The sequence below is a fragment of the Sebastes fasciatus genome, chromosome 17 (genome assembly GCF_043250625.1).
Source record: "Sebastes fasciatus isolate fSebFas1 chromosome 17, fSebFas1.pri, whole genome shotgun sequence".
NCBI lineage: Eukaryota > Metazoa > Chordata > Actinopteri > Perciformes > Sebastidae > Sebastes > Sebastes fasciatus.
Window position 1 is genome coordinate 29,542,946 of NC_133811.1, and position 10,965 is coordinate 29,553,910.

At 41.9% G+C, this 10,965-nt stretch overlaps 1 protein-coding gene across 5 annotated transcripts in view; it reads left to right on the top strand.

The window, feature by feature from the left end:
* LOC141753850 (protein MTSS 1-like) overlaps nucleotides 1–10,965 on the top strand; it is a 57,314-nt gene that overhangs the window by 42,695 nt on the left and 3,654 nt on the right. Inside the window, exons 8-14 of one of the 5 annotated variants that reach the window (XM_074612464.1) lie at nucleotides 3,605–3,762; nucleotides 5,066–5,173; nucleotides 5,273–5,370; nucleotides 6,137–6,359; nucleotides 8,677–8,934; nucleotides 10,277–10,444; nucleotides 10,667–10,823. In XM_074612464.1, coding sequence (XP_074468565.1) covers nucleotides 3,605–3,762; nucleotides 5,066–5,173; nucleotides 5,273–5,370; nucleotides 6,137–6,359; nucleotides 8,677–8,934; nucleotides 10,277–10,444; nucleotides 10,667–10,823 — 1,170 coding nt within the window. Of the gene's footprint in view, nucleotides 1–3,604; nucleotides 3,763–5,065; nucleotides 5,174–5,272; nucleotides 5,371–6,133; nucleotides 6,360–7,948; nucleotides 8,042–8,676; nucleotides 8,935–10,276; nucleotides 10,445–10,666; nucleotides 10,824–10,965 lie in introns of all 5 variants that reach the window. The other 4 variants (XM_074612465.1, XM_074612463.1, XM_074612467.1 and 1 more) reach the window with 4 other exon arrangements.

Here is a 10,965-nt window from a genome sequence, read left to right on the forward strand (position 1 = left end):
ATCGATCTAAAACCAGATTTATTGCGGGTGGAAACATTATTATGAGCGGAAACAAGAGCTCGTTGTTCCCCGCCGACAAAGCCCTCGACGGCTTCCAGCTTTGAATTGAGCCTTCAAGACGGAGTCAACAGGACCCGGGGTTGACCCCCAGAGGAACCTCAGATGTGGCGGAGCTGCTCCGGTCGCCGGGTCCTTCCAGCCTGTTATTACTCCGTGAGAGGAAACTCCCTCTGCAGTGGGGACGGAGGATTCAAAGAGGGACAAATAGAAGCTGTGATTGAACTTGAAGCTGGAATGAAATGAATGTAATGAGAGAGGGAGGAAGTGAGGACGAAGGGAAACCTCTGCTGAGCTGGAATGGATGTAAAGGGAGAGCGATGGAGGGGAGAGTTCCCTTTGCTTCACTCTGAATGTGGTTAAAGATCGAGGGAGAGATTAAAGAAAAGCTACTGTTATTATACCTCTTATTATGCCTCTGCGTGGCCCAAAGCATGTTTTCTGGTTTTACGTCCGTCCGGTCCATTCTCGTGATATCTCAGGAACGCATGGACGTAATTTACTTCAAATTTTGGCATAAACGTCCGCCTGGTCTCCAGGATGAACTGATTAAATTTTGGTGGTCAAAGGTCACTGTGATCTCACGTCTGTCCCATTCTAACGCGACATCTCAGGATGTAAACTGGCGGAGGCATGTAACAGAAGTTCTTTGCAGCTACTATGCCCCGTAGTGTAGCAGTGTGTCCTGTGTTGTTGGTAGTTGCTCTGAGAAAAACGTAAAGGGCTTCCTGACAGCGAGGTAAAGCGGCTGAGGACGGGAGCAGCAGAAAACCCTATTTTAGCCACCTAAAAAAAACAAAAAAACAATATTAGTTTAAGTGAACGCTATATTGAGAATATTTTCACCCCTTTACCTCGCCGTCAGACTGCCCTGTCTGACGGGATAACAGAAGCCGTTATAGCGCTCTCTTCAAAGCCACCAGACTCCATTCACAAAATCAGTAATTTTACCTCTCAGTACACGGGAGTAGCTCGTCTACCGCTGCATCCATCGGTTACTTTCTGATCTGAACTAACGTGGCGTCCACAGCAGTACGTTGCTTAGCTTCCTGCCGGTTCTCCTGTCTTCTTCTCAAAACTGGGAGCAAGTACTGTCACTCTCTCTCACTCATCTTCAACCTCTTATCCGGGGTCGGGTTGCGGGGCCAACAGCTCCAGCAGGGGACCCCAAACTTCCCTTTCCCGGGCCACATTAACCAGCTCTGACTGGGGGATCCCGAGGCGTTCCCAGGCCCAGGGGGGGGGCATCCTTACTAGATGCCCAAACCACCTCAGGTGCCTCCCTTCAACGCAAAGGAGTAGCGGCTCTACTCCGAGTCCCTCACGGATGACTGAGCTTCTCACCCTATCTCTAAGGGAGACGCCAGCCACCCTCCTGAGGAAACCCATTTCGGCCGCTTGTACCCGCGATCTAGTTCTTTGGGTCATGACCCATCAGCCCTCATGACCGTAGGTGAGAGTAGGAACGAAGATTGATCTACCGGCCTTCCGGCTCAGCTCTCTTTTCGTCACAACGGTGCGGTAAAGCGGATGCAATACCACCCCGCTGCTCCGATTCTCCGGCCAATCTCACATTCCATAGTCCCCTCACTCGCCAACAAGACCCCGAGGTACTTGAACTCCTTCACTTGTAAAGTATGTAACATTAATACACTGATTATAAGAATGTATGTATATACTGTACATGTAGCAGCGTCATAAGTCTGTGTTTCCACAATCAAACAATTCAGTAGTTGTCAAATAAAAAAAGAGGAAGCAGCTTCTTGTATCTCTAATAAATAAGTAAGTTCCAAAATAAGGTGGCAGGTCGTCTTCCTGCATGCATGCATGGATTTTCTAATCTGAATTTGTGTGTGCATGTAAACGTCCTGACTGAGGACAGAGAGAGGAGGATAATGTTGTGAGAACGTGAGACGGATCTTCTGCTGTCGGCATCGTGTTGTTTGAATTCTGTGGGAAACCAGAAATGACATTCCCGTCCGCTGAAGCAACTCTCAGCCGTCTCTGTCGTCTCTCTGAACGATCCAGTCAGAGAGTTTTCTCATCCCCGTCTATCGGGGCCGACCACATAAAAACCGGCCTCGCATCTCGCTGGAGGAGGGAAGAACTTTAATTACATGTTTGTGTCCGTCCTGAAAAACAAGACGATGAGATTACCAAATGATCGTCTCAGAGAGGGAGAAACGTCTTCCCCCTAAAAACACTGTTGACAACAATAAAGAAGCTTCTCAAATGGGATGTGGTCAAGTGTCACGTTTGACTTTGTGGAAACGTGTTCATTTCTCACTCTTTTTTATGATGTTTTAGGACCAGCTTTTTGTGGTATTTGTTGAAAAATATAAAGAAAAAACAGACTCTATGTACATCCTCAACCTCCATGGAGGTCCAATGGAGAGAAAAGGAGTTAAAACATTAGATCACGGTTTAAAATGCAACCGAATCCTCCTCCTTAACGTCTCTATAATTTAATACTGAGAGTATTTTGTAATCAAATGTCTTCAGATAATTAATGACCCCACTAGTAATAATAATGTGGTGTGTTAGTTGTTTGTTTGGAGAGAAAACTCTTTTAATTCTTTAATGTGGGTTGAAGGTTTGTGGGCGTCTCTCTGTAACTGTTGTTTTGAAGCGACCGAGTGTTGAACGTCTCGGAACAGGCTGTTCTCTCCGGAGCTGAGCTAATAATCTGTCAGCCGCTCTGAAACCTGAAGCTCTTTATTACTTCTAATATCTGGATTACTGCACTACGTTTCTTTAATATCACACATAAAGTGTCTTCACTCACTTTAAGGTCAAGTCTTTGTCAATGAAGATATGAAATAACTCTGATATTTAATCTTTTGTTGTTTCAGTGTTTTATTTTAAATGAGACTTTTTTTTAGCTTTTTTTTTTATTATTTTCCTTTTTTTTTTGTGTCTCAGCACTTTTTCCTGGACTTTTTAATGCAACTAGACAGTTTTGTTCTATTGTTTTGATGCTTTCTTTCTCTGATGTTCTCCGACAGGCATTAAATAAGTTAAATTATCATTTAAGAGACTATAGCAAACTTTATATTTAAATAATAATGCATTTTCTTTGACTTGAATACGTGCAAGATTCTTGTGAGTAGAGCTGAAACTTAGTTGATTGACAGAAAATTACTTAAAAACACATTTTATAATTGAATAATTGTTTCAGTCATTTTTTTTAAGCTAAAAGAGCCAAATGTTCTCTGGTTTTAGCTTTTTGAATGTGAGGATTTACTTCTTCTTTGTCTTACATCGTAGTTAACTCAATATATTTTTTGATTTTGGTCGGACAAAACATGAATTTGACTTTGCCTTTGGCTCTGGGACATCATGATGGATAGTTTTCACTTTTCTTAAAGAATTTTCTTTCAGTTAAATGAGAAAATAATGTTTTAATTAATGGATGATGAAGATAATGTTAGTTGCAGCCACTTCAGAGCTTCTTCTTTCACTTTTATGGGAAATTTGCATCTGTTTTTTCTGATAATTTATCCAGCGTGGTTTCTTAGATTTAAGTGTGTGTGTTTTGTCTGTGCAGGCCGCGGGGACCTGCAGCCCCAGCTGGACAGCGCCATGCAGGACGTCAACGATAAATACCTGCTGCTGGAGGAGACGGAGAAGCAGGCGGTGAGGAAGGCGCTGGTGGAGGAGAGGAGTCGCTTCTGCTGCTTCGTCTCCATGCTGAAGCCCGTCGTGGTCAGTCACACATCCAGACATTACATACTCCTTTATTTCTATTTTCTTTCACTTCTTATGTTTTTGTAAGAGCAACAGTTTCCCCCCGGGCATCAATAAAGTGTGTCTGATTCTGAAACATTCAAACCACTGATTACAAAAATAAATGAAAGCCACAAGCAGCGATGATCGTGCCCTCGCACCTTCCCGCACGCCGGGGGTACTGGGCGGGACGCCGGTTGACGCAGCTGTGCACTTCCTTGACCATCGGAAACTGCGCACACAAGTTCGATGTTTTTTTCCTGTGTGGACGCGTCATTGTCGCATCATATCATTGGGGTACGACATGCACAGTAAAATCTGGTCTGCTCTCACCGAAACTGAGCCAATAGCGATGCACGACCGTAGTTCCAGTTACACCTGTGTCATACCCTACAGCTCAAGACTGTGTCCCAGCCTCTTTCAATTAGCCTTGCGTGGAGAGCGTGGAGTGTGTGGTGCTGGAAAATGACATATTGGTAAATTTTGATTTTGAGTGTAGACCAGACGATGTAAATTTCATGTCAATTGAATGATGTTTGTCACACAAGGCCTACTTCCTGTTGTGAAATGGAAATGATGGTTGGCTTTCTTTTGAAAATTCTTAAGGGGCCTATTGAGCTAATTTGCCACAGCCAAGCCCAAGACCCATATCATACGTAAAATTGCGCCACTTCTGATGCATGTGCCAAGTTTTGTGACTTTTCAAGTACCTACTAGACTAATTGTTTCAGCTCTAAACTTTACTCTTAGAGCAACTTTTCAAAACAAAAGTTGCAAAGTGCTTTACTGCCAAGTGCCAAAAAGTACAAAATAAAAACCAAAATAAACAACCACAGTGGTGCAAAATGCAGAATGAACCAAGAATCAAACACAACAGGCTTAAAACACGACGGTTTAGTCCACAAAATGTCCTCAAGTTCACGGTCCCTGGAGGAGGGATCGTCAAAGGATTCGAGCAATCCTCTGTTAAACTGAAATTATGGTGAACATTTCACCTATAAAAACATCAGCATGTTAACTTGTGATCATGTTAGCATTTATATTAGTAAAAAAAACAGTAAAAGACCTTTAAAGGGGACACATCAGGCTCCTTTTTAGGTTCATGCTTACACGCTTTAATGTTCAAAAAACACTTTATTTTTCTCATAGCGTCCGTGCTGCAGCTCCTCCATCACCCTCTGTCTGAAACGTTCTGTTTGTAGCTTGAATCTCCAGTGGAAGTATCGCTGTGAAGTAGTTTGGTTGTTGAGTTTTGAGCCCGTTGATGTGTTTGTGTCGTCAGGAGGAGGAGATGTCCATGCTGGGGGAGATCACTCACCTCCAGACTCTGAACGACGACTTGAAGGCTCTAACTATGGACCCACACAAGCTGCCGGCCTCCAGCGAGCAGGTACTGAACCTAACAGATCTCCTAACCTGCACCTGTGTGCTGATCCAGGATCCAGACAGCTGCCAACACACTGTCTCCTCTCTCTCTGTCTCTCTGCAGGTCATCGTCGACCTAAAGGGCTCCGAGTGCACCTGGTCCTACCAAACGCCGCCCTCGTCACCGAGCACCACCGTATCCAGGAAGTCCAGCATGTGCAGGTAGGTTGGTTGCCATGGCCACAGAACAACCCTTTATCTCAGCAAAACCTCCACAACAAGCTGAAACATGTACTGATTTATCCTGTTTGCTCTCTGCTGCCTCCCTGTGGTCCACAGGAGGAACTGCAGCTTTATTTCTGATTAGTTTAATGAATATTTCTGATAGATATTAGAGGAATATGTATTGTTGTACTCTGAGAACAGTGAAGTACATCAGGAACCGTCATCTTTTCTGTTGTTTTAATATAAAAAGGGAAGGAAGAGTTGCAGCTGATCAGGATGATTCTAGTAGTTTCTTCGTGGCAGCAGAGCGTTTCAGCTGCAGCGGGATCACAGAGGGTCAGACTGACTGTTGGTCTAGTTCCCAAAAAAACAGTCTTAAAAAGTTCTCTGTGGTCTGGCGGGGCTCAGTGAACATCTGCTTCAGTTACAGACTTCCCTCTGATGATGGCTGTTTTTAAACATCTGTCCAGTTTCTTAATCAATTATGTAACTTTTCCACATTAAAATGTCTAAAAATGACAACACCTATGTTCTATATCTCATCAAGTTGTGTACATTATGCTGCTTTATGCAAATGTATGTCTTCAACCATGAATTGATTCCCTCTCCTCCTCCTCTTCCTCTCCTCTTCCTCTCCTCTCCTCTTCCTCTTCCTCTTCCTCTTCCTCTTCCTCTTCCTCTTCCTCTTCCTCTTCCTCTCCTCTCCTCTCCTCTCCTCTCCTCTCCTCTCCTCTCCTCTCCTCTCCTCTCCGTCCTACAGCAGCCTGAACAGCGTGAACAGCAGTGACTCTCGCTCCAGCGGCTCACACTGCCACTCCCCCACCTCCCACTTCCGTTACCGAGCCTCCTCTTCCTCCTCTTCCTCGGTGCTCCCCCAGCAGCCGCCGGCCCGCCTCTCCTCGGTCTCCTCCCACGACTCTGGCTTCATCTCACAGGACGCCTTCCAGTCCAAGTCCCCTTCACCCATGCCCCCGGAGACCTCACAGGTAAGGAAAGAGGAAAAACAACACTCACTCTGTCCACTCTTCATCCTCCAGTGAGGTCAGAAAAGACCTCTAGGTTGCTAGGATACCGTAGGTTCATTAGCTGGAAGCTGCAGCTCATCTGTGTGTCTGTGTGTGTGTGTGTGTGTGTGTGTGTGTGTGTGCTGAGTCACCCCAGCAGCCAGACAGCGTGTTCACTTTCCCCCTGCAGGGTTTCCTAAGCTGTGGTTCACGGGCAGAGTGGGGACACCCAAATACAGGCTGCAACTAACAATTATTTCCAATATTGATGAATCTGTGCTTTAAAACATGTATTGTATTGTCGTAGAGTCCTCGGTGACGTCTTCAAATGTCTCATTTTGTCCGACCAACAGTCCAAAACTCAGAGATATTCAGTTTACGGTGATTTAAAACAAAGAAAAGCATCAAATCCCACGAAACGTTTCATTCATTTTTTAAGCAAATTATTAATTTCTTTCATTTTCTGGCGTATCGACTAATTGTTGCAGCTCCAACCCAAATTTTAAAAAAGTTTGCCACTCTAAAAGATCAAGGGAAATAAAGGCCATTCATTATTTATACTAATTATTTCATACATTATGAGAAATCAACCCTACATAGGTGAGGTGTAACAAACAGGGGGCATTAAAGAGCTCTCGCATGTTCAAAGGGGTTTTTCGAAAAAAAATTCTGACATTTTTAGGACATTTTTCATTTTTTTAAACTTTTTTTAGGACACATTTTTCAGACATTTTTAAAACTTTATTTGTAAAGTACATTTCTTACCTTTTTTTACCTTTTTTTTTCTGACATTTTTCTTCTTTTTTTTACCTTTTTACAGACACATTTTTTGGGACATTTTTGGGGGATTTTATTTTCGGACATTTTTTTTACTTTTTTTCAGACACATTTGTCGGACATTTTTCAGACATTTTTTTAACTTTCTTTTCGGACATTTGTTGGACATTTTTTACCTCGTCCCTGAAACAGAGCTTAGTTTTAGCTGCCAGCCGTTACAAAGACATCAGACTAAAATACATTGTGTGAGTTTGTACATCGCCATAACAACCCAGGACAGTCGTCCAAGGACAATTCATTGTTTTCATGACTTTTGGGCTAAATTTCTAATTTTCCATCACATGACTGTAAAGCTGGATTAAAGACATTCAGTGTTCAGGACTTACCTCTGAGTCTTAAAGTCTTAACCCTAAAACGTCTCAAGTGTTTCATCTTGTGGGAAGCAGCTGTTTAACATCACTGTGTTGTCCTGTTTGGATATTACTCAGTATATTATTTATGATGTTTACTCTGAGCAGCTTTTACAGCCTTTAGCTTCTCATTCATCCTGCTGAACCGGCTTCTTCTTCACGTATCTGTCGTTCTTCTTTGTGCTGCAGCAGCTGCTTCTTCTGTTGTTTGTATTTCATGCTTTCTCTTTTAATTCTTCTGTTTGTGCTGAATGTATTAACACTGATTTTATTACTAACCTGTGTCGTGCTTCTGCTCTTCCTCTGTCTGTTTATCTCTGTGCTGCTGCTGCTGCTGCTGCTGCTGGCTCTCTGTGTGTGTTGCTTTGCATGGCTCTGCTGCAGTCATGTGTCTCTTCTCTATCTGAGGAGCCTTCCTCTTCCTCTTCCTCCTCTTCCTCACCCTCACACAGCGAGCCCCACTCCGGGCTACAAAAGGTGAACATCTACACATAAAAACACACACGCACACGCACACACACACACACACACACACACACACACGTCTGTAAGGTGATTTTTAGGACATTTTTTTAAACTTTTAAAACATTTTTGGAGATTTTTTCTGACATTTTTCATTTTTATTTTTTTTTTACTTTTTTTGGAGATTCTTTCTGAAATTTTTTGAAATTTTTTCTGACATTTTTCGGAAATTCTTTTGGAATTTTTTTCAGATATTTTCTTATATTTTTTCAAACTTTTTTTTCGAACATTTGTCGGAGATTTTTATGTCCGACAAGGCAGCTTTACAACAGGTGAACATCTACACATGAAAACACACGTCTGTAAGGTTGAGCCAGCGTCACACACTCTGGTCTGTTGTTGTTGTTACTTTGTGTTATTAAAATGCCGACGTCTGTTTGTGGGTAAAGGAAACTTCTGGGCTCAGGTAAAGGTAAGAAGAAACACAAATGGACAGGGAAACACTTAGATAAAACACCAGAACCACCTGATGGAACCCAACCTTAGTAGAGGCTGACATAAAACCACAATCCTCCTGCTCCATGTTTTCACATCCTCAGCAGTCATCATTTTTAATTTTTTGTTTTTCTCCCTCATCCACTCACCTTCAGTTGTCAAATGGTTTTGACCATCACGCTGCCCTCTGTCTGCACGGAGTGGTACTGCAGGCCCTGGACACCCACCTCCACCCTCCATACTTCACCTACTCCACCTCCACCACCACCTCTCCCATCTCCTCGCCCTCCTATTCGTCCGTTTCTCCCACCTGGCCGTGGTCTCGTTCAGGCTCCGGCCAATCAGGAGACTTCCCGCCTCTCAGCCCCTCGGGGATCGGATCGGTCCCGTCGTCCAGAGTCCCGTCCTGGAAGGTTTGATCCTCATTCTCCCCCGATGTCCTCCTCCTTCACCTCTGTTTATCCATCTTCTATCTACCACTCTTTTTTCCCCTCTTTCTTTTGATTTTGTTTGTCTTTTCATCTTATTTTTGCTCACTTTGAAATCCAACATTACAAGGATACATTTCATTATCATTAATAATTTAACACTGTCAGCTTTGCTCTCTTTTTTAAAATTATTTATTTTTTATTATTGTATATTTATTGATTTCAAAAGGGTCGAACAATCAAGAACTAAGGAGCATAACACAAATATTTACCCTCTTTTCCAACTCAGAACACATTCTCCAAACACATGAGAGCCAAAAAATGAAATCAAATATATAAATAAACAATAAATTAAATTAAAATATACAAATAAACAATAATAGATGAAATAAAATACATAAATGAACAATAAATTAAATTAAAATATATATATAAACAAATAAAATTGAAATATATAAATAAACAATAATAAATTAAATACATACACAAAATTGAATTAAAAAAAAAAACAGGAACAGAAGGTTTATACAAATATATGTATACAACGAGGGTAATCAGGCATACTGATGAGATAATGGCAGACCTATATAGAAATATACCTCGAGATCTCAGTCCCACGGGTTTGATGTGTGGTCTGTAAAAAATAAGCTCCTAATTTTGATAAACATAATTTTTTATCATATTCATATAAACATATTCCAATAATAAATATATACATACATTTGCTTAAAGAAGCATATTTGTCCACTCCCATGTTGATAAGAGTATTAGATACTTGACAAATCTCCCTTTGAGGCTCATATTGAACAGATTAAAAATGTGTGATTAATTTGTGATTGAATAAATATTTTAATCGATTGACAGCTCTAGTAAAAACTCAAAATATTTGCTGGCTGCAGCCTCAAAATACAGATGTATGCTTACTTTTGTTGTTCATATTGTTATAAAATAAATATTTAAAGATATTGCAGCTAATTACACGGTATGAAATCCTAAAGTCTAAATTGGGAAATACCAATTTGGTATTTGCATTTGTTATTCTTTTCAAAATGTTATAAAATAAAAGATTAATCAAATCATTGTCAAAAAATAATCATTAATTCATCTATATTGAGAATCTCCAAAATGCTATTTGGGTTTTCCAAAACAACCTTAATTTAACTGCGTTATGTTGTTTCTTAATCTTGTCTTAACCATCGTTTTTAATCATTTAGTGTATAAGATGTTAAAATTAATGACAAACAGTCAAAAAAACAAAGTGATATATAACTGAGAAAAGCAACAAAGTGTAATGCTGCATTGTTTCGGATCATGTGTTTCTGTGCAGGACTGGGCCAAACCGGGCCCTTATGACCAGTCAGTGGTCAACACCCTGAAGAGGAGCCGGGACAGGAGAGAGACTACAGATCCCAGCAGCCACCACGGCACTGACGTCACCACACCAGGGGATGAACCACATGGGGTTAGAGGAAGCCACTCCGTGACATCGCACAAGGTCAGTTGGTGTTGGTCGTGTAAACTCAGGTCACATGACTTACTGGGAGCTTTTTGATTGGACAGAAATTTGGTAATGTGTAAATTCTGACGGGAAGAGATTAAATCCAAACGAGTAGTGGAGTAACATTACAGGTGTCTTTCTGCTGTTAAATTAGTGATTCAAAGAAAAACACAACAAACTACGAGGTGTGTGTGTGTGTGTGTGTGTGTGTGTGCGCAGGACGACAGGGAGGCCCACGAGGAGTTGGCCCGAGCGCTGGCCCGAGGCCTCCAGCTGGACATCCATGGCTCCAGCAGAGACTCCCTGCAGGGCTCCAGTGGCTACAGCAGCCAGACCAACACACCCTGCTGCTCAGAGGACACCATCCCCTCACAAGGTACACACACACACACACACACACACACACACACACACACACACACACACACACACACACACACACACACACAAATACACACACATCATGCTTATATTATATGTTTTATTTCAATATCATAAAACGTTTCGTAAAGGTACAA